Here is a 22,519-nt window from a genome sequence, read left to right as displayed (position 1 = left end):
TCCTGCTCTGGCAGCCTGGTCCCTGGCAGAGGGGGACCTGGGTGGCTGGTGCTCTGGATGGAGCTTGTGACGCAGCTGCTTATGGAATAAAGGCAGGGCTGCCCCAATCAATCAGGGTCCTTGACTTGGAGCTAATAGAACTGAATGGTGGCAACAAGGGTTCTAAACATCCTTTATGACTTGACAGACGGAGAGTGAGACAGCCAGCAGGGCTTAAACACGAGGCATTTATTGTTAGAAATGGCAGCTCTTACACTCAAATGGGTTTAAGCACAAACACATGGAAAGGGAGGTGCCCCAGCTCCCGCAAGCCCTTCATTCCCTCCAACGCAGGTTTCAGCTGTGCTGCGGCCTGGCAACCACCGTTCCCAACCGTGCTGTTCCCTGTCCCAATGGCAGCAGGAGGTGACAGCCCTCCGTGGTGCCCACCAGCTGGAGGAGACAGGCTGCGCCGGACTCAAAACGCCATCTGCAGGAGCTCCGCCTCTTCTCCACACTTAAGGGAAAATGAGAAAAAGTCCCAACAGGCAAGATGCATTTTCTTAAATAACTGGATAGAGGTATATGGCGTTCATTTGCTTAATAAGCAAAACAAAATCAACCAGTCTGGTGCTGATGCTGCGGCAACATCAGGAAGAGCCGGAGTCTCCCAGGGCTGGCGGGCGTGGAGCCGCCCTCGGGCCTCGCCCAGGAGCCTGAGGGCAGCGGGGCCAGGCCTGTCAGAGGGGGCCCTCCCCACCTGCTGGGGTGGTCTCGGGGCTCCAGGCCCGGGAGAGTCTTCAGTCCTCAGTCACAGGCGGGGGTATGAGCTGTAGCTGGAAGTTCTCCTTCTGGAAGATGCTGGTGAAGGCAGGGCCACTCTGGGAGCCGCTAAACGGCCTGCAGCTCTCGCTGCCACGCTTCTGGGAGAGTTCCGTAAGCAGAGCCAGCTGCAAAGGAGGGGACACACGTCAGCCGAGGCTGGAGGGTAAGACCCGGGTGTGGACCCCAGAGCTGCATCTCGCTAACAGGCAATGGTGACTTGGCACAAGTTCATGGCATCTGCTAGGGCCTAAATTTCCTCCTTTGATGATGAGGCGGCTGGACTGGGTAAGTCCTGTGGGCACAACAAACTGTGACACTTTCTGACAAGGGGAAGCTGTCCGATCCTGAACCTCCTTCACTCTGAGTAGTCCCTCTCCAGCGGGTGTGTGAGCCTGTTGCCTCCGTCCTCTCCCTGTGGACACACAGCCTGAGCCGCGGTTCTCCGCTCTCTGCTCAGCTCACGCCACACACTCCCTGTTGGTGGGTTCTCCTTGGGATGAATGACGATCACTGGCTCCGACCCCTCTCCTTCGTGGAACCAGGACAGCTCCAAGTGGACGCCCCGCTGCCACTTCAAACTCAGGGGCTCCAGGCAAACTCACAGATGCCACCTTCTCCTCTAAGTGCCCTCCCTGCTCCTGTCCACCAGCGACACCAGCGCTACCCTCACTCTGTTACAGGCTCAGTTCTGGGAGACCTGCTGAGGAGGGGAGAGTGTTAACCCAGCCCACTGGGAAACCAGGCTTGGGCCCTCAGTGGGGCCATTCCTTTGACCTCAGAAAGGCTTTCGGCAAAAGTACAGAGCCTGACAGCCTAACCCTTGAGATGCCCTTGATGGTCAGAGAAGAGCTGGATGCCACACCCAAGCTCCTTCATCCGGAGAGAGGGCAGCTGTGAGGACCGAGCCATCACACACAGCAGGGCGAGCCTCTCGGTGTCAGCCTGCAGGCCCGGAGTCTGCGGGACTTCTAAAAGCCCCAGGTAAGTTCCCTGAGTGAGTGCCTTTTAGGCACCAGGCACCAGGATACTAGGTTCTTTACATGAATTATGTCTAATCCTCCACAATCACCCTCTGGGTAAAAATCCCAGAGCCCTGAGAAGTTAAGTTACTTGCCCTGGGTCACCCAGCGATGAGTGACAGCGTGGGACTCGAACTCTGGTCCCTGTGACAGTTTCTGCTCAGCCGAGCTGCCTACGGTTCTGCCTTCTCTGGAGATAACTTGTCTGTCACCTGCTCTCTCCTCACCTCCCCTGCCAGGTAGTCTGTCTTCCAGCTGTTCTCCAACCTCTAGCAAGGGTTCTCTCCTCACCCAGGCAATAGTGGCAGAAGACTCACACGTGTCTGTCACTTCTGTTGAAAACTCAATACCAGTGACTGGGGTAACTGGGGAGACATCTGAAGGCCCCTTGGTTCGAAGTGCCAATTTATCTAAAATAATCCAGCGCCTGCTCCTGGTTGCAACACACAGCTATGGTTCAATGCATAATTCGTAACACAGGCTCGAAAGCTCCGACTGCAAACTCCTTAGCTGGCCCAGGACACGCAGGAGGTGGCTCCCTGCAGGGACTTCCACTGCTGCCTGAGCAGGTTACAGAGGGGTGTCCCTCGCTCTGCACAAGCCCCACCTGTGCCACTTTCTGTCTTCTGTAACCCTCTCAGCTTCCCATCAGCATGTGGAGTTCTCTGCAAGGACTGTTATGTACGATGCTATAACACGACAGGTGACAGATGCTACGTAAACTGTTATGTACGATGCTATAACAGGACAGGTGACAGATGCTACGTAAACCCAAAGTTCTTTCACATTGACACTGAAGTACACAAAAAATATTTTCTGTTTTCCAAGGAAAAAGATATTTTTGTGTTCTACTTCTGTAACTTAGTGTTCTAGAAATTGATGAGTCCTGAATAGTGGCTCAACAGTTTAAAGCAGCAGAACTTCCTTAGAATAGAAGGCCCAGAAACCCAACTCCTGGGGCAGAGCCTGGCTGGAAGTGATGCCAGTTCAGGAAACCTCCTGGAATAAAAGACCCTGCCCAAGACCAGCTCTCAAAGAGGGAACACCATTTTTCCTCTGGGCTGCCAGCAACCTAGCAGGTGTGTGGGGAGTGGGCAGAGGGAGCCCAGGCATAAAAAACAGGACATAAGCAGTCTGTGAAAGCCCAAGAAAAGCTTACAGAACAAATCTGGCCTGGCTGGAATTTAGGTGTGACCTGGGGCATGGAGGAGGTGGTAGAGTTTGGACTCCGCTTCAGGTGATGGAGGGCCAGGAAAGTGCTGTAAGCAAGGGGGTAACAGGACTTTTGGGTTTGGAGATGGTGCCCAAGCAGCAGCCTGGAGAAGGGACAGAAGACCTGCAGTGACCTCTGTGAGCTGGAAGGAAAGGGGAGAAAGAGACAGGAGAGCTCCCTACTGAGTGGGTGGGGTGGGAGGGATGAACCCAGGGTGCCAGCAGGTGACTGCTTTGGGTGACCTGATGACAGAGGATGACACCCAGAGACAGGCACGGGCAAGGAGGAGCGGGTTGGAAAAGTTAATAAGTGCACTTCTGAAGTGCCTGTGGGGCCCCCAGACTGATGTTGTGGCATGACTGCCGTAGCCCTCTAAATCTGTACTCTTCTACAGCAACAGGATTCCAGCAGTTTTAGCCCATGGCCTTTTGGAATCAAGACCAATGTCCCCAGTCTCCACTGCAGTTAGGTGTGGTCACATGTCTAAGTTCCAGACAAAGGAGGTAAGTGGAAGCGGTGTATACAGTTTCTAGGAACTATCCTTAAATAGAGGGCTTATGGTCTTCCTCCTTTTTCTCCACCTTGCTAGCAGGAATGCAGATGTGATGGTTTGAGCTGGGGCGGCCATGCTGCATCATGCAAATATAAGCCATACGTTAGAGATGGCAGAGCCACAAAGTAGAAGAAATCTGGAGAGAGGTTTGTGGAAGATGCCCTGGGATGCCCATATTTACAATTCTATTTTGGTTAAGCCACTACAACTTAGCATTTATCTTTCATGGCCAAAGCAAATTCAACCAGTGCAGACGTCCAGCAGAGTCTGGGGCTTAGGGCAGATTTGGCAGTCATCAGTATAAACAGAGGCTCCCAGATGAGGGATTAGGCTTATGCCTGCTCTCTCTGGAGGCAGTATAAAGACAGATGCCCTTCTGTGTCCTCACAGCCCAGGGCAGGTAAGGGACAGATATCTTTCCACTTCCTCTGCATCCTTTGCCAAGTTCTGAGTGCTCCCTGGGGTCAGGGCTCCACACAGCCATAACAGGGACGCCAGGGCACCTTACAGACTAAGGATGAGGTTGGAGTGAGGACCTGAGAACACTGTGTTACCAAAACACTCATTATAAATAGGGAAATAAAAATGTAAACAGCCACACCAACATTACCCTAGAACTTCCTCGGTAGAGATGGCAAAGCTGGTCAAATGCTTGGATCTGCTGTGGATCCAGAACAGGTTCTGAGGTTGCCTGAGAAATCAAAAACAATAAGGTTAGTAATAACACCCATGGGCGGCCTCTGTATTTGGTCAGCGGTGAAACAGGATGCAGTGCTTCCTTCACTCCTCTGAAGAAAATCCATGCTACCAGCAGCTGATAGTTTACTGAACATGGATTAGACATGGCCGTGTGCCTCCAACACGCCCTTGGTGCCAGCTCCAGGCCGACAACCTCCCTATGGCCCCTTCCCATGTGGTCTCCAGATTCTCCGTACTTAAAAACGAAGAGATATGGGAACATATGTATATGTATAACTGATTCACTTTGTTATAAAGCAGAAACTAACACACCATTGTAAAGCAATTAGACTCCAATAAAGACATAAGAAAAAAAAAAAAGAGCTTCCCCTGGGGCTTCTTGGTCCCTCTTGGCCTTTACTCTGCAGAATAATTTAGCTGCACCCAGCCTGGCAACCCCAGCACTGAATACAGCCAGCAAAGATGCCCCTTCTTTGTGCTGCCAGTGGAGATACGTTATACATGAAAAAGCATGTCATTTCCCTGCCTCGTTATAAAGCTGGTAGCCACCTAAGGGGCTGAGATTTTAATCTGCTTTTGGGAGAGGGGAAGTCTAACTTGCTTTTCCAGCAGTCTCGTTTTGTTCCACTGGTTACTGCGCCCAACACTGTGGTTCTACTCTTGGTGGATCAGATCCAACTCACAGCTAGAGGAAGAAATGGGATCCTGGCAGAGGCCGCCATAAGCTTTGGAGTCAGAGGTGAACTGGAATACCAGTTCTGATACTAACCTGCTACGTGACCTTAGGCAAGTTCCTGCTCTGACTTGTGAGACAGGATAATGCTTCCTTATGAGGTTACTGAACATTAAATTAGATGAGATCCATATTTAAAGTGTCTTTTACCTGCCTGTCCCCACCCCATAAAGGCTCAGTATATGCTGGTTTTTGTTTTTTGTTTCTTTTTTAACATCTTTATTGGAGTATAATTGCTTTACAATGGTGTGTTAGTTTCTGCTTTATAACAAAGTGAATCAGCTATACATATGTTCCCATATCTCTTCCCTCTTGCATCTCCCTCCCTCCCACCCTCCCTATCCACCCCTCTAGGTGGTCACAAAGCACCGAGCTGATCTCCCTGTGCTATGTGGTTGCTTCCCACTAGCTATTTTACGTTTGGTAGTGTATATATGTCCATGCCACTCTCTCACTGTGTCACAGCTTACCCTTCCCCCTCCCCATATCCTCAAGTCCATTCTCTAGTAGGTCTGTGCCTTTACTCCCGTCTTGCCCCTAGGTTCTTCATGACCATTTACTTTTTCCTTAGATTCCATATATACCGTGTTAGCATACGGTATTTGTTTTTCTCTTTCTGACGTACTTTACTCTGCATGACAGACTCTAGGTCCAGCCACCTCACTACAAATAACTCAATTTCGTTTCTTTTTATGGCTGAGTAATATTCCATTGTATATATGTGCCACACCTTCTTTATCCATTCATCAGATGATGGACCCTTAGGTTGTTTCCATCTTCTGGCTATTGTAAACAGAGCTGCAATGAACATTTTGCTACATGACTCTTTTTGAATTATGGTTTTCTCAGGGTATATGCCCAGTAGTGGGATTGCTGGTCATATGGTAGTTCTATTTTTAGTTTTTTAAGGAACCTCCATACTGTTCTCCATAGTGGCTGTATCAATTTACATTCCCACCAACAGTGCAAGAGTGTTCCCTTTTCTCCACACCCTCTCCAGCATTTATTGTTTGTAGATTTTTTGATGATGGCCATTCTGGTGTGAGATGATATCTCATTGTAGTTTTGATTTGCATTTCTCTAATGATTAATGATGTTGAGCGTTCTTTCATGTGTTTGTTGGCAATCTGTATATCTTCTTTGGAGAAATGTCTATTTAGGTCTCCTGCCCATTTTTGGATTGGGTTGTTTGTTTTTTTGATATTGAGCTGCATGAGCTGCTTGTAAATTTTGGAGATTCATCCTTTGTCAGTTGCTTCATTTGAAAATATTTTCTCCCATTCTGAGGGTTGTCTTTTTGTCTTATTTATGCTTTTCTTTGCTGTGCAAAAGCTTTGAAGTTTCATTAGGTCCCATTTGTTTATTTTTGTTTTTATTTCCATTTCTCTAGGAGGTGGGTCAAAAAGGATCTTGCTGTGATTTATGTCATAGTGTGTTTGGCCTATGTTTTCCTCTAAGAGTTTGATAGTGTCTGGCCTTACATTTAGGTCTTTAATCCATTTTGAGTTTATTTTTGTGTATGGTGTTAGGGAGTGTTCTAATTTCATACTTTTACATGTACCTGTCCAGTTTTCCCAGCACCACTTATTGAAGAGGCTGTCTTTTCTCCACTGTATATTCTTGCCTCCTTCATCAAAGATAAGGTGACCATATGTGTATGAGTTTATCTCTGGGCTTTCTATCCTGTTCCATTGATCTATCTTTCTGTTTTTGTGCCAGTACAATACTGTCTTGATTACTGTAGCTTCGTAGTATAGTCTGAAGTCAGGGCGCCTGATTGCTCCAGCTCTGTTTTTCTTTCTCAAGATTGCTTTGGCTATTCTGGGTCTTTTGTGTTTCCATACAAATTGTGAATTTTTTTGTTCTAGTTCTGTGAAAAATTATGCTGGTTTTTCTTACCACAATTTAGAGCACCCTCAGTTAAACGATGGTGTGTTTCAGTGATGAAGGTGTTGACATTTGCGTCCATCCTGAGGGCTGAGCGAGGGCTCTGGGACTAAAGGGAGCTTCAAAAGGTGGTCTGGAGACTCGTTCTGTTTATAAGAAAGTCCTGGCAGGAACGGCCACCAAAACAGTGATATAAACAAATGCCTGCATCCAGGATGTGGAAGAAGTTCAGGAACAGGAGAGGCACAGAGCAAGTAACATCACTCAGAACACTTACCATGTACTGAGCATTTCCTACGTGCCAAGCCCTGTGTGCTACGTGATTTTCGTGGATGACCTCATTAAACCCTCACAACCACTCTAGGAGGGAGGTTCTGCTGTGTTCATTCTCCCCCACCCCCCAAAGATTTGAACTTTAAACAGCATTACAACTTTAAGAAGTTATGTGAACTTGTGTTCCAGGAATGGCTTTGCTTCTTTTCTTCAAAATTTTCACCAACCTTAGGGGGAAAAAACCTACTAAGCAGTAAGAGAGAATGGAAAGAAGCACTACCCCTGAATGAATCATGCTAATGATTGTGAAATGACTTCACAGCTTCTCTGTGAAAGGATCTGCTTCAAGACCAAGAGAGCAGCTGTTAATAAGGAGGCTCACAGCTCCTGGGCTTCTGTAATCCCACGATGATGCCCCAGAGACCAGCCCAGGACACAGCTGCCTCAGTTCTTCCTGATGCTCTCAGTGATGTGGGAATGGCTGAGGATGGCCTGATGGGAATCCCAAGCAGGGCAGCCAGAAAGAGAAAAGGATGGACCATAGGGGTCCTGCTTTTCATTCTAGACTCACACCTCTGGGTCCGCCAGACACATGGAGGGATCATCCTCTAATCTGAGAATGCTTAAACTTGCCTTGACACTTTAAGAAACACTTCTTCTCAGTATAATTTGGTATAAAAACTATCCTATTCTTAGAACGTGTGTGGAGTATCACACTTCCAATAGATACTAAGTAAGACGCACAGGGGAGTTCCAAGCTAAAGATGAGCAGAAGGTTTGAGAAATACTGCAAACCAAGCTCAAACAAACAAGCAAAAAGAGAAAATATATAAATACCTTCGAGAGACTTAACACTGGTCCTCCCTCGATTTTCCAAATCCCTTCAGTACTACTGGCATGAACTGGGGAGCAGGACAGGTTAAGGACAAGGATGACACCTGCCTTTCACTGGCAATTCAAAACCTCAGCTGTGGGGCCTGCCAGTGCCACAGTCCATATGACAAGGGACCAAGCTGCCCTGATCTTACCTTTGTTTATTCCCTGGTTACTCCGTGATGCAGTTTAACAAGGAGGGTCCAAGTGGAATGGCGTCAGGAGTGGACTAGGTAAGGCAGCAGGGGCTGGGGGTGGGGCTGTTAAGGCAGGTTAATTAACAAGGAGGTTGTAAAGGCGAAGGTGGAAGATGACAAAGCAGCAAGAGCAAGAAAAGATCTCTCCTTACAGAAACACTTCTGTAAAACAGCCCTTTGCCTTGAAGGGATAATGTAAGAAAAAAATCTCATGAAATGTACTACTGTACTTGTTATGAAAATGCAGATGTACAGTCTACTTGTGATGATCCAATGAAGAAATTCCCATCAGACCCTGTGCTGAGAAAAACTGTGTTGGACACAGTTACTAGTTGTGTAGACTTGCTACTAATTGTGTTTTCTTTTTTGTTTCTGTCACTAGGGAGCTCAAAACTAAGTGGTCAGCTACGTAAGTCTAGCAGCTGCACAAGACTTGGTGGCAAACATTTATGTGTGCTGTTATAATCTGGTTTTATATTAGTTTCCATAGGCATACAGTTTTTTTTAAATCTAGATTTCCTCATTTTTTCATCCAATTGGTTGTATTTTGGAAGCCAACTCAAATCATTTTGGGAAAGCAAAGGTCAAGTCAGATCAGAAGTAGAAAATGCATATGACAAACCCACAACTAACATCATTCTCAACAGTGAAAAGCTGAAAGCATTCCCTCTAAGATCAGGAACAAGACAAGGATGTCCACCCTCACCACTTTTATTCAAAATAGTTTTGGAAGTCCTAGCCATGGCAATCAGAGAAGAAGAAGAAATAAAAGGAATCCAAATTGGAAAAGAAGAAATAAATCTGTCACTGTTTGCAGATGACATGATACTATATGTAGAAACTCCTAAAGATGCTACCAGAAAACTACTAGAGCTCATCAGTGAATTCAGTAAAGTTGCAGGATACAAAATTAATATACAGAAATATCTTGCATACCTATACACTAACAACGAAAGATCAGAAAGAGAAATTAAGGAAACACTCCCATATACCATCACATCAAAAAGAATAAAATTCCTAGGAATAAACCTACCTAAGGAGGCAAAAGACCTGTACTCTGAAACTATAAGACACTGATGAAAGAAATCAAAGATGACACAAACAGATGGAAAGATGCACCATGTTCTTGGATTGGAAGAATCAATATTTTGAAAATGACTGCACCACCCAAGGCAATCTAAAGATTCAATGCAATCCTGATCAAATTACTAATGGCATTTTTCACAGAACTAGAACAAAGAAATTTTTAATTTGTACAGAAACACAAAAGACCCCAGACTGCCTAAGCAAACATGAAAAAGAAAAATGGAGCTGGAGGAATCAGGCTCCCTGACTTCAGACTATACTACAAAGCAACAGCAATCAAGACAGTATGGTACTGGCACAAAAACAGAAATACAGATCAATGGAACAGGATAGAAAGCCCAGAAGTAAACCCATGCACCTATGGTCAATTAATCTATGACAAAGGAGGCAAGAATATATAATGGGCAAAAGACAGTCTCTTCAATAAGTGGTGCTGGGAAAACTGGACAGCCACATGTAAAAGAATGAAATTAGAACATTCTCTAACACCATATACAAAAATAAACTCAAAATGGAATAAAGACAAATGTAAGGCTGGATACTATAAAACTGTTAGAGGAAAACGTAGGGAGAACATACTTTGACATAAATCACAGCAAGATCTTTTTTGATCCACCTCCTAGAATAATGAAAATAAAAACAAAAATAAACAAATGGGACCTAATGAAACTTCGAAGCTTTTGCACAGCAAAGGAAACCATAAACAAAATGAAAAGAAAACCCACAGAATTGGAGAAAATATTTGCAAACAAAGCGACTGACTGACAAGGGATTAATCTCCCAAATATACAAACAGCTCATGCAACTCTATATCAAAAAAACAAACAACCCGGTAAAAAAATGGGCAGATCTAAATAGACATTTCTCCAAAGAAGACATACAGATGGCCAAAAAGCACATGAAAAGATGCTCAACATCACTAATCATTAGAGAAATGCAAATCAAAACTACAATGAGGTTATCACCTCACACTGGTCAGAAGGGCCATCATCAAGAAGTCTGCAAACAATAAATGCTGGAGAGGGTGTGGAGAAAAGGGAACCATCTTGCACTGTCGGTGGGAATGTAAACTGATACACCCACTATGGAGAACAGTATGGAGGTTCCTTAAAAAACTAAAAATAGAGCTGCCATATGATCCAGCAATCCTACTCCTGGGAATAATATCCAGAGAAATCCATAATTCGAAAAGACACATGCACCCCAATGTTCACTGCAACACTATTTACAATAGCCAAGACATGGAAGCAACATAAATGTCCATTGACAGAGGAATGGATAAAGATGATGTGGTACATATATACAATGGAATATTACTCAGCCAGAAAACAGAATGAAATAATGACATTTGCAGCAACATGGATGGACTCAGTAACCTCTAAGTGAAGTAAGTCAGACAGAGAAAGACAAATATATGCTATCACTCATATGTAGAACCTAATTTTCAAAAGTGATACAAATGAACTTATTTACAAAACAGACAGAGATTTTGAAAACAAACTTATGGTTACCAACGGGGAAATGTTGGGGGGAGGGACAGATTGGGAGTTTTGGATTAACATATACATACTACTATAATATAAAATAGACAACCAACAAGGACCTACTGTACAGCACAGGGAACTCTACTCAATCTTCTGTAATACCCTATATGGAAAAGAATCTGAAAAAGAATGAATACACATATATGTATAACTGAATCACTTTGCTGTACACTTGAAACTAACACAACATTGTAAATCAACCATACTCTAATAAAATTAAAAAAAAAAGTAGAAAATGCTACTGTTAAAAATAGAATCACGCTTTCATCCCCAGGGAGCATTACACAGATGAGTCTATTCCAGGCACAGAATAAATGGCTCTAGTCCCTGGAAGTTTGCTTACTGAGGCAGAAAGTGCAGGAGTCTCAAATGATAGTCCAACCCATGTTTTCTGATCCAGCGCTTCTCCAAGCGATTTCTTTCACGTGCATAAGAACTGCAGAAAGATCTTGTTAAAATGCAGATTCTGGTTACAAGGTCTGGGGTGGAGTCTGAGATTCAGTGTTTCTCACATGCTCCCGGGTGACACCTGGAGCAGCACAGCGCTAATCTGTACCTAAAACAGCTCAGCACAGCTGGACTTCCTGTCCTCACTGCGTCCTAATGGGAGCAGGACACTCTCAGCTTATGGGCATTTGCCTTCTGATTCGACTGTACCAAATCAATCAACCAGCATTTCTCTTTTTCTAAGTGTCCCGATTAGGTATGTTGTATTCAACTTTCGATGAGTTCCAATGCATCTTAGAAGCCCTTGGGTATAATAAGAAAATTTAATAAGATAAGAATGTTTCTGCCATATGGTTTATTTTGAATCCTACTGAATTGCAAGCCCTACACCTACTCTACTACATAAGTGAACGGGATTGTGCAAATTGAGGAAAGGAAGGCTAGGAGACTTGCCCAACACAAATCAAAAATTCACAGTCCAGTAAGGGTCATAACCAGGACCTCTACCTTATAAACCCTAGTCCCCCTCTCCTGGGAGAAAAGCTGGAGTAACAAATAGGTAAGTGTGCACACAAACACATACACACACGCAGACCCATAATTTCAAACACGACATGTCCAGATAAGTGTGCAGGGTTGCACTGAGTTCTGGCCTTGTCATCATCATATTCCCCCTCTAGGCCCTTAAACTCCTTGGAGATACCAAGGGAAGGGGTTTTCCAACAACGACATCCTTCAGAAATTGAAAAATGTGGTTGTTCCATGGGTGTGAAATAACTGAAGGTGACAGGACCTTTCTTACAACACAAGCCATCATCCTGGACAACCAGATACGGAACAAAGGAGCCACTGCTGGGGCTGCCCTGGGACCCTCTGGAAGCAAAGGTGCTGCAGGACAGAGATGCCCTGTTCTTGGCCAGGCGGTGCTGTCTCTGTGGAAAACTATCTGAATACAATTCATCTGAGGTGAAACAGCAGAGCTCTTTGTAGACGTGCCTAGGACCCAGTAGATGCTTACCTGTCTTAAAATCCTTCCTGGAACAAGACGGAATATTAAAAAAAAGGAAGCATTTCAGGGAATGACTAATACATCACTAAGGTGAGGATTTCTGTACTCTTCTCCTTGGGTTGAGGGTTCCAGCAGTGAGGCGGGGTGAGAATGAGGGAAGGGACAGGGCCCTGGGCAGGCGACTTGTCCAGAGAAGGCCAGTTTAGTGGTTTTATGCCCTGCCCTATGCAGGGTCCGGCCCACTCACCTCCAGGCCTCACAAATGGGGATCCAGTTCCGTTGTTCAACAGATATTTCTGGGACCTCTGCTATATCAGTGCCTGGGATATAAAGATGAGTAAATGAAGAGGAGCTTAAATGTCTCACAGATTTGGGGACATTAAAAACCCCACAAAAAGATCACCTTCTCCAGAGCTGATAAGCAAAGCTTGAGAGGTTACTGAGGTATAATAACCATATACAGCATATTTGCCAGGGCAGCCTTGTTTGAAACACGCTCTCACATGATCTACATATACCATCAAAAGGTCTCTGAAATCACAACATTTTTGGGTCCAGATTACACTCTTGCACACTTGAGAGCAAACACTTAGGAAGGCTCAGCTCCAGCCCTCTCCCCAAGCGCCCCCATCCCTTCCTGTCAGTAGATTAGCTGCCACATGGCCCGTCCACAACTGCATTGTTGTGCTATAGTGTAATTATGTTTACCTGTCTCCCCGTTAGCCTGTGAACTCCTTAAATATCAGAACTTTATCTTATCCATCCTTTATTCCCAGTGCTCTACAGCCAGCAAATAAATGTTCAGCAAACATTTGCTGGACATCCCACATCCTGTTTTACTCTGCACTGTCCATTTTAGGAACAAGAGCAGGCAGCAATTTGCTCTCGGCCCAGTGTGAAATCACTGGCATTTGTCTTCCTGTTTCTAAGAACTTGGACTTTGTAAAAAGATTCTTTGTGATTTCTGGCAGGTTTATCCTGTGTCTCAGTGAAATATCTATTTCATCCTATTTAATTCACTTTTGGGGAAAGTATTATTTTTCAAACGTCAGAAGATACCAACCCTTGTAAGAAGGAATGGAAATTTACCAAACCAGTGGGACTTTTGGTTAAAAGCCTCTTTCTGTTGTTGCTCTGGCACATCCTGTGCAGGGCCCTCTGTCCCACGTGACCAAAGCCTGCTTCCCAAGTGCCCGTGATAACTGCGGCGGCAGGTAGACAAAAGCCTGGGCTCTAGAGCCTGCCTGCCTGAGCCCACACCCTGCGTCACCAAACACTGGCACTAAAATCACTAGCAAGTTACCTATTCTCTCTGAGCTAGGGGTGTGTGTGTCTGAGAAGATCAAGAAGGTAACGCACGTGGAGCATGCAGTAAACACCCAAGACTCAGTAAGTCCTCAATAAGTGTTACCAGTCTACGCACGATACTGGTCGTGTGTACGTAGTCCTAACATGGCCACTGAAAATGGAAAGAAAGGAGACATCAGAGCACAGTGCAGACAAGACGGGCCTGGCAATAAGAGGGATCGGTGGATGTTGCAGGAGAGAGAGAAGGGACAGTGGAGGGAAAGCTTCGAGAAAGGAGTGCCCCAAGGACAGGGCGCCGTCTCTCGCTCACGGCACCCAGCACTGTGCCTGGCACAGAACAGCTGTGAAATAATTATCTGCTGATAATTATCTGCTGAAAGGATGGGAAGGGTGAGCAGATTTTCTACTTCTTACAGTCACTGGGGTGTTTCTAAACCGCCTGCAATGCAGGAAGGGGAACACAGGGCATGGCTTGCACAGACCTTGGCTCCACCTGGATTCTGTGATGACTAGTGAGTGGCCCTGGCCAAGTTTTTTAGCTTCTCTCAGCTTCTTTAGCTGTAAAACACTACTCCGCAGAATTGTGAGGATCAGAGATGACGTATGGTCCTGACACCTATTTGATGGTCAGTAATCGGCCACGACTATTGTGCCTGTGTTATCTCTGCTCCCTGCGGAAGCACCTGGAAGGAAGAGCACTGGGCTGAGACGCAGGAAACTTGAGCGCTCATCCGGTCATAGCTCCCTGTGTAAGCTGAGCGGGTTGCATTGCTCCGCTGGGTCTGTGCTCCAATTTATTGAAGGGCAGTGCCACCATAGGCCACACTCTACCACCCGGGGAAGATGTGGGCGCCATGAGACAATAGGCATTTAGGGCACGAAATTTTCAAGTAAGCTAGTGGTGTTTACTGAAGCTAATCATGGATTTTATTGCATCATCAGAAGCAAACTAGGGCAACCAACTACAGACACTGTCACAAAGACCCATGATAGCCCTGAAGAGAAATAGTAGATTCAGTCTAAGATGCTGTACAGAGAAACTGATTTGCCAAATCAGTGTCATGCACAAAAGTGGGAGCAACAAAATTTGAGCACAGTCTCAGTTTGGCGAATCCTTAAACATAAGGCGCCCCACCTAGACCATCTAACCCACTAGCACAGAACTGATCAGGAGTGATTTTCCAATTGTAAGAGAAAGAAAAACATACCTGATACTATCTGCTAGAGCAAATTTCTTTCTCCCCATGTAATGAAGTCCAGCGATAAGAGCTGAAAATTAAACTGCAGCTGAACATTAGAGGAAGAAGCAATGACAACCCTGGAAATAACCTTGTAACACTAGGCATTAAAGTAAATCTGGGGGAAAATGAGGCTCTGATGATCTGGGAGAGCCACAGGGAGAGGGATGCTGGGCTGACATAGTGACTCAAAAAGCTCAGTGACTCCCAGACGTGGTGGAAGTGAGAGCTGTAATTACATTCGATGCAAGGAAGAAAACAAACCAGGGCTTTCAGGATCCACGGGCCTCGTAACTGGCACATCAAGCTTGATACAGGAAACAACTATGATCCGTGCCACCCTGAAGGCTGGGTTCCTAGGAATATGGATAATAACACTAGGGATTCTGAATACAGAGCCTTCCGAGTCACACACGCAGACAGGGACAGTCACAGAAGACTAAGCTCTGCTTGTTCGTGTCTTATTCTCCACAACAAACAAGGTCCTGAAATCAAAATCCCAACATTTCCCTTCCTGATTGTCTTCCCACGCGAGCACATGACAGGTGAACCTAGTCTAATTCTGCAACACGATATTTGTCTGCACGCACTCCAGGAGCCTTCTACTGGCAGCTCTGTAACTGGCTGGCGGGGATGGGGGCACAGATGGAGCAGAATGAACGAAATGAGAACGGTATTGCCCACCTGCTCCCACCTGCCTTGGCCTCACTACCAAATCCTTCTCTTTCTAATAGAGTCAGACTTTTGCCACCACCTAAGCTGTTTCAAACTAGAGGTCCTTAATATTTAACACTCTTGCCTAAAATGAAACTCTGACTTCAGAGGTAAGAGTGAAGCCATACTTCCTTCCCCACCTGCAAACAGAAAACACCTTTCCTAAAATTCCCACCCACGGCGCAGTTTGCTTTCACACAGAACCTGGCCCCTCACACACCCTCCTTTCCCAATGCCTCAAAACACTCAATTAGCTCAAAGCTAATAATGAATCAGGTGAAGAAATAATAAAATAAGCAGGTACATTGCTAAGCTGACTGGAGAGAGGAGGGAAACACCTGGCAGAACATCTCTTAAGGAGATTTCACTTAGAACCAGCTATAAGGGAAGAGAGTATTTGAGGTTGGAGATGGAAATGTGAAAGGCTGACTGCAAATAAAAAACCAAGACCTTCAAAACCACAATTAAAAAGAAAGAGCACAGTGACTTTTCACAGCAGAGGAAGAAAATGCTGGTTTAAGTCTTCCAAGGTGTGAAAAGGAGTAACAACTACCACTGCAGCAGCTGACAGATATTGAGCAAGTGATTACTGTGTGCCAGCGTGTTCCAAGCCCTGACCGTGTATTACCTCACCTCATCTAATCATCACAAACACCCCATGAAGTTGGTTCTTTTGTTATCCTCATTTTACCTTTGAAGGAACTAAGGTCCTGGGTGCAGGATGTGCCCAAGGTCACTCTGGCTGGTGGCAGAGCCCAGAAGTGAACTTGGGCACTCCAGTCCCAGAGGTTTCTTCTACTTGCCATGCTCTTGGTATCGGTCTGGAAAAAGCCTGACAGAAAGTCACTTTCAAGGGACTCAGAAGGCTGTGTCAGGAGCACACTAGGTACAAACAGCTCATGCAGCTCAATATCAAAAAACAACACAATCAAAAAGTGGGTGGAAGATCTAAATAGACATTTCTCCAAAGAAGACATACAGATGGCCAAAAAGCACATGAAAAGATGCTCAACATCACTATTTATTAGAGAAATGCAAATCAAGTGTGTACCGCCTCACACTGGTCAGAATGGCCATCATCAAAATATCTACAAACAATAAATGCTGGAGAGGGTGTGGAGAAAAGGGGTGGTGGGAATGTAAATTGATACAGCCACTATGGAGAACAGTATGGAGGTTCCTTAAAAAACTAAAAATAGAACTACCATACGACCCAGCAATCCCACTGCTGAGCACATACCTGGAGCAAACCATAATTCGAAAAGATACATGCACCCCAGTGTTCATTGCAGCACTATTTATAATAGCCAGGACATGGAAGCAACTGAAATGTCCATCAACAGAGGAATGGATAAAGAAGATGTGGTACATATATACAATGGAACCATAGCAAAGAACAAAATAATGCCATTTGCAGCAACATGGACGGACCTAGAGATTATTATACTGAGTGAAGTTAAGTCAGACACAGAAAGACAAATATCACACAATATCACTTATATGCGGAATCTAAAAAAAAGGGTACAAATGAACTTATTTACAAAACAGAAGTAGAGTCACGAATGTAATAGAAAACAAACTTGTGGTTACCAAGGGATAAGGGGGAGGGAGGGATATATTGGGAGACTGAGATTGACATATACATGCTGCTATATATAAAATAGATAACTAATAAGAACCTGCTGTATAGCACAGGGAACTCTACTTAATACTCTGTAATGGCCTATATGGGAAAAAAATCTAAAAAAGAGTGGATATATGTATATGTATAACTGATTCACTTTGCTGTACACCTGAAATTACACAACACTGTAAATCAACTTTACTCCAATAAGAATTTAAAAAAGGGGGGAAGCACACTAGGACTAGCTGGGGTCAATATCTGAGCCATGCTCTTGAAACGCTGATGGTCTATCACCTCCTTCAGGGGATCCTTCACGATTCTGCTTTTTAGTTAAAGAAACTCATCCTATCAGGCCTATGAGGTCTCAAGAAAAAGCCCAGGAGACAGGGACAGCAGATCCGATGAATATCCTCTACAGCTATTAGTGTCAGGCCTAAAAGTGCATCTTGGAAGGCTGGGCTGCAGAAGCCCCGTGAAAGCCAACGGTGCTAAGGACCAAGCTAAGCTCTTGCAGTGAGAGACTTCACACGTGGTGAAAAGGCAGTTGTGTGCACACACCAGGACATGAATGTTTTCTCCCACCACAGAAAAAAGTCTGAACTAGGCTGACACTAATTAGTTGTGTTGATACCCTTGATGTCAGTTATCTCATCTACAAAACAGAAGATACCTGCATAGCCTACCTCACAAGGGTCTTGTGAGGGGAGTGGAGGGGAGGGAAGAAGGGGAGAAGAAGGAAATGGAGAAAACGTTTCCTGGCATCTATTTAAGTCTCTGGCCTTATTCTGTTACTTTCGTGTTTGATGTGTATATTAACCCAACAGGTAGATTTGATTGTCTCTAATTTACATGGGAGGAAACTGAGGTTCAGACATGTTAAAATACAATTTGTAAGAGACAGGGCAGCTCCTGATAATAGGTCTAACCCTAAGCCCACTACCCACGTTAGCAACATAAGGTGCTACGAGTGTGTGAGGTACTAGGTACTCCTGAGGACAACCTGAGCTGCCCAGTGTGCTGGGGGCTGACACGGCATCTGCCCAAGTACCTGTCAGGATCCTTGGGGCCATCCATGAGGTCAGTGCCACTAATTCTGTGTCACTATACAAGGGAGACAATATATTTTTTTTTTTCGTTGTCCACCCATTTTGCTCCCTCACAAAAAGAAATGCCCCCCAATTGGTTTAAAGTCTCTGATACCTGTATACCCTGTCTATGCTTGGCTACTCCTTGCCTAACCTGCTTTGAAAGGCAACAACCTGGGGAAAATCCATGGTGGCAAAAACTGACTATCTCATTATGCCTAAAAGAAAGGATTAAAAAAACCCAACGGATTAGGCAACTGGAGAATGCAGTTTGAACTTTTAAATAACTAATGTAGTTCCTTGGTTAAATTCATGAATACTTGCCTATTATCTTAACAGGGATTATTATTACTATCATTACAAAGGGTTGGTCATCTTGGTGTAATGGGAAGCTCAAACTCCCAAACAGATGAAAACATAATTGCTGGGTGTTGCCATCCCCATGTAATGGAGGCATTATCTAGAGCCAGCGTTATCTGGATATGTCAGGACACAGACCAGGACCATTATAACTAGAAATGAAAAATGAAAGTACCAGGAAATGAGGTGAATGACAACTAGGCTGGGACCCCCAACCTCTTTCCTTCCTGAGGGCACTGTCCTATGCAAACTTGCATTTTGCTACATGGTATATCGTGGTTCCTCTAATCTTGCTTTTTCTTTCTGTCAGGAAAGGACCAGAAAGATTTACTTTTATGGGAAGAACACTCACAAAGGAAGCTCTTTAGTGGTGTGGCATTTTCTGTTAGTCAGGAATCCCCATTTGTCTTATTTAAAAAAATTAAAACAGGGAATTCATATATGTAATTAAGGCTTGCTACCCTTTGATTACTAACTGATTGTTGTCTACTTAAGAAGAAAGTCAAACCATTATCTTGATGGATGCCACTGTGGGGTAGCAATTATGACAAAGCTCTCCTCTAAGGGTAGGGTCCTTAATGATATTTTATCAGAGTCGTGACTGCTGAAACATTTTAAGTTCTAGTATTTCTGCCCATTTTTACTGGGCTAAAATGATTACCTGATAACAAGGAGTATAGAATCAACTGGAAAAGCAAGTTTAACCCTGAAATTAGCAAAACCCGATTCAAGTTAACAACATAATTACAAACCAAAGGAAAAAGAACACTGGTGCACTGTGGTTGTACTCTATTTCGTTTAGACACCAGTTTGCTGTCCACAAGAGAGAAAAGCTTTTGGACCAACAAGAAATGCCCCCCAATTGGTTTAAAGTCTCTGATACCTGTATACTCTATGCTTGGCTACTCTTTGCCTAACCTTCGCTTAACTGAAATTTATAGGAATTATACCCAACAACTGTAGATTACACTTTTTTCAAGTGCATGAAGAATGTTCACATAGAGAGACCATATGCTTGCCCATAAAAAAGTCTTGATGACTTTCCAAAGATTTATATGTTACAGGGTACGCTCTCTGACCACAACAGAATTAAATTAGAAATCCAAAACAATAATGTAGCTAAAGAAACCTCAAATATTTGAAAATTAAAATAATATACTTCCGAATAACCAATAAGTGAAGAAGAAATCACAAGGTAAAATAGAAAATATTTCAAGAAAATAATGAAAGTATAACATTATCAAAATTTGTGGGATGCAGCTAAAGCAGTGCTTAGACAGAAATTTATAGCTTTAAAGTTTTATATTAGGTAAGAAGAAAGGCTTACTAAGTTTCCACCTTAAGAAGCTAGAAAAAGAAAAGCAAATTAAATCCTAAGTAGAAAGAAGGAAGACAAAAATAACTAAATGGAAATTGTAGAACTGACAAGTATAATATCTGATGTGAAAAACTCACTGGATGATCTTGACAGTCAATTTGATACTGCAGGAGAAAAGATCAGTGAATTTGAAGCCATGACAATAGAAATTACTCAAATTGAAGCATAGAGAGAAAATAAGGTAAAAATAATGAAAAAGGCCTCAGTGACCTGTGGAACAACAACAGTGACTTGTGGAACAACATTAAACTGTCTAATATATGTGTACTTAGAGGCCCAGAAGGAGAGAGATCGGGGCAGAAAATATATTTCAAGAAATAATGGCCAAAAGTTTTCCAAAATTGATGAAAATATTAAACATTTAGATCCAAGAATCTTAATGAACCCCAAGGAAAAAAAAACATAAAGAAATCCACACACACACACAAAAAGAAATCCACACCTAGGCATATCATTGCTGAAGAACAAAGATAAAGAGGAAAACTTGAAAGCAGCCAGAGGGAGAAAGGACATTGTATACAAGGTGTTATCAGCTGCCTTCCCTGGAAAAAAGACACTAAGATGGAGATCTATGTGCCGGCAGTTACTGGTGGGTGCTTGGAATGGAAACCTCTGGGGAAGTAAAGGATGCAGAAGTGGGCAGAGGGAGAAGTTAAACTGTGATGCAATCACAGCATAGGCCCCAGGTGATCCCAAGGAGAGTTCTGGAGCTAAGATGGCTTTGAAGAAATTGTCCTGCATTAAGACAAGGTGTTCTGGCCTTTATAACCCTTCAATCACTAGACATTAGATGCAGGCCACTCTCAAGAAGAGGCTGTCACTGTTGGCAAGATACATCCCCTTTAGCTGAGGACAATTCCTAGAGAAGGATGAGCTGAAAGCTATCGGCTGCTGAAACTCCCGGCAGCTGAAGGAATGAGTACTTCTCATTCTCCTGGAAGATGGGAGAACAGGGCACCCACAACATAGGAAAACAATGGTAAGAATTACCACTGATGACTTATTAAAACAATGCAAACCTAAGACAGTAGAATAGCATTTTTAATGAACTGAAAGGAAAAGATATGGACTGTAATCATCATGGACATTTTACAAGTTGTGACAATCAACAAAAGCTTCTCAAGGGGGGAAATCTTTATAGATCCCTTTGTGGAATGAACTTGTACTTTGGCTCAGAAGGTCCCTGGGTCCTGCAATGCCTGTCCAGGACTCCTGTGCCCATGAGAAAACTATGCCAGGCATTTTCTCAAAGCATCAGGCCTCTGTGTGCTCTTCTCAGCAAGCTTCATGGCAATCACTGCAGTCCTTACCAAATATCTCTGATATGACATTGTAAATTATAAGGAATCAATACACTGGGTACATGTAAAACTTTTTTTTCCCGGGAATCAAGGTGGACGTGTGGGACAAAAATTGAGGCAATGCAAAGGTGGGTTTCACTGTAATTATTGCAGTAATGATTTTAATATTATTCAATTTCAATAAACTATCCTGTTTTAGGTAGTGGAGATTAAAAAGTTTTCATTCAAGATTCCTCCTCTCCAAATGCTTTTCAGCTATTATTGAATTCTACTCAGGTATATTTTCATTTTTTTTGTTTGTTTTTTATATTTTCATTTTGTTCTGACACTCTCCATTATTTATTTTTGTACTTTTCTGCTGTTTGCATATTCAAAGTTACTTCAAAGCAGCTGAGGAGACAGGTGGGGTATAACGCATTAAAAACCCCCCAACAAATAACAAGTTAGAAAGTTAGGCCAGACACTGGAAACAACAGAAGGTAGTTTATGCCAAGTACCAAATGAAGTATGGGTAACAACTGCTACAAGAATTCAAAGGAAGAGGTGATCAGGTCAAAGACATTTAAATTCAATGTTAGGAACTGCAAGTGAGCCCCCTGGTATCTCCCTAGTCTATTCACTCTGCTGCTATGCTAGAGGTTTACCTTCACCTCTCTCTCCAAACTTCCAACATTTCTCACTTCCTCTGTATTCTCAATGGATTTCTCAGTGCACTAGAAAACAAGGAGGAAGACCGCCCCCGCCCCCACCCCGCCCCAATGCTCACCACCACAGCCACCAAGCTGTGTCCCAGGCAGAGTGGCATCCATGTTGTTCCTGGGACACACTGGCATTCTCCTGTGTCCAGACCCTGTGTCTGCTGTTGCGTCTGTCTGGAACACTCTTTCTCCTCATGCTCACATGACTGAACCTTCACTTTTTTCATGTAGAAAATGTTAGCTATCAACCTTTGGTGACCACTCCTTTGAAAACAGCCATCTTCCTTTTTAGCTCCTTCATCATGTTTTTCCTCCACAGCCTTCTCAGAATCTGACATCCCATATGTATACCCATGTATCTTACCATATGTTTGTTCAATATCTACCCTCTGCCACCTGAATGAGCTCTGTGAAGGCAGAGGCTTGGTTTTGTTTCCTGTAGGATTCCTTGCACTTAGACCCATGCCTGGTGTACA

At 44.0% G+C, this 22,519-nt stretch overlaps 1 protein-coding gene across 1 annotated transcript in view; it reads right to left on the bottom strand.

The window, feature by feature from the left end:
* Positions 1 to 222: 222 nt before the first annotated feature.
* Positions 223 to 22,519, bottom strand: part of VPS8 (VPS8 subunit of CORVET complex) — a 308,205-nt gene continuing 285,908 nt past the window's right edge. The window contains exons 46-47 of the mRNA XM_082654910.1: positions 4,200 to 4,280; positions 223 to 929 (exon numbers count right to left, since the gene is read on the bottom strand). Of these exons, the coding sequence (XP_082511036.1) occupies positions 780 to 929; positions 4,200 to 4,280 (231 nt within the window). The 3' untranslated portion in view covers positions 223 to 779. The remainder of the gene's footprint in view (positions 930 to 4,199; positions 4,281 to 22,519) is intronic.

The sequence above is a fragment of the Grampus griseus genome, assembly GCF_964374135.1.
Source record: "Grampus griseus genome assembly, chromosome: 5".
Lineage (NCBI taxonomy): Eukaryota > Metazoa > Chordata > Mammalia > Artiodactyla > Delphinidae > Grampus > Grampus griseus.
This window is presented reverse-complemented; position numbering and strand designations above follow the sequence as displayed.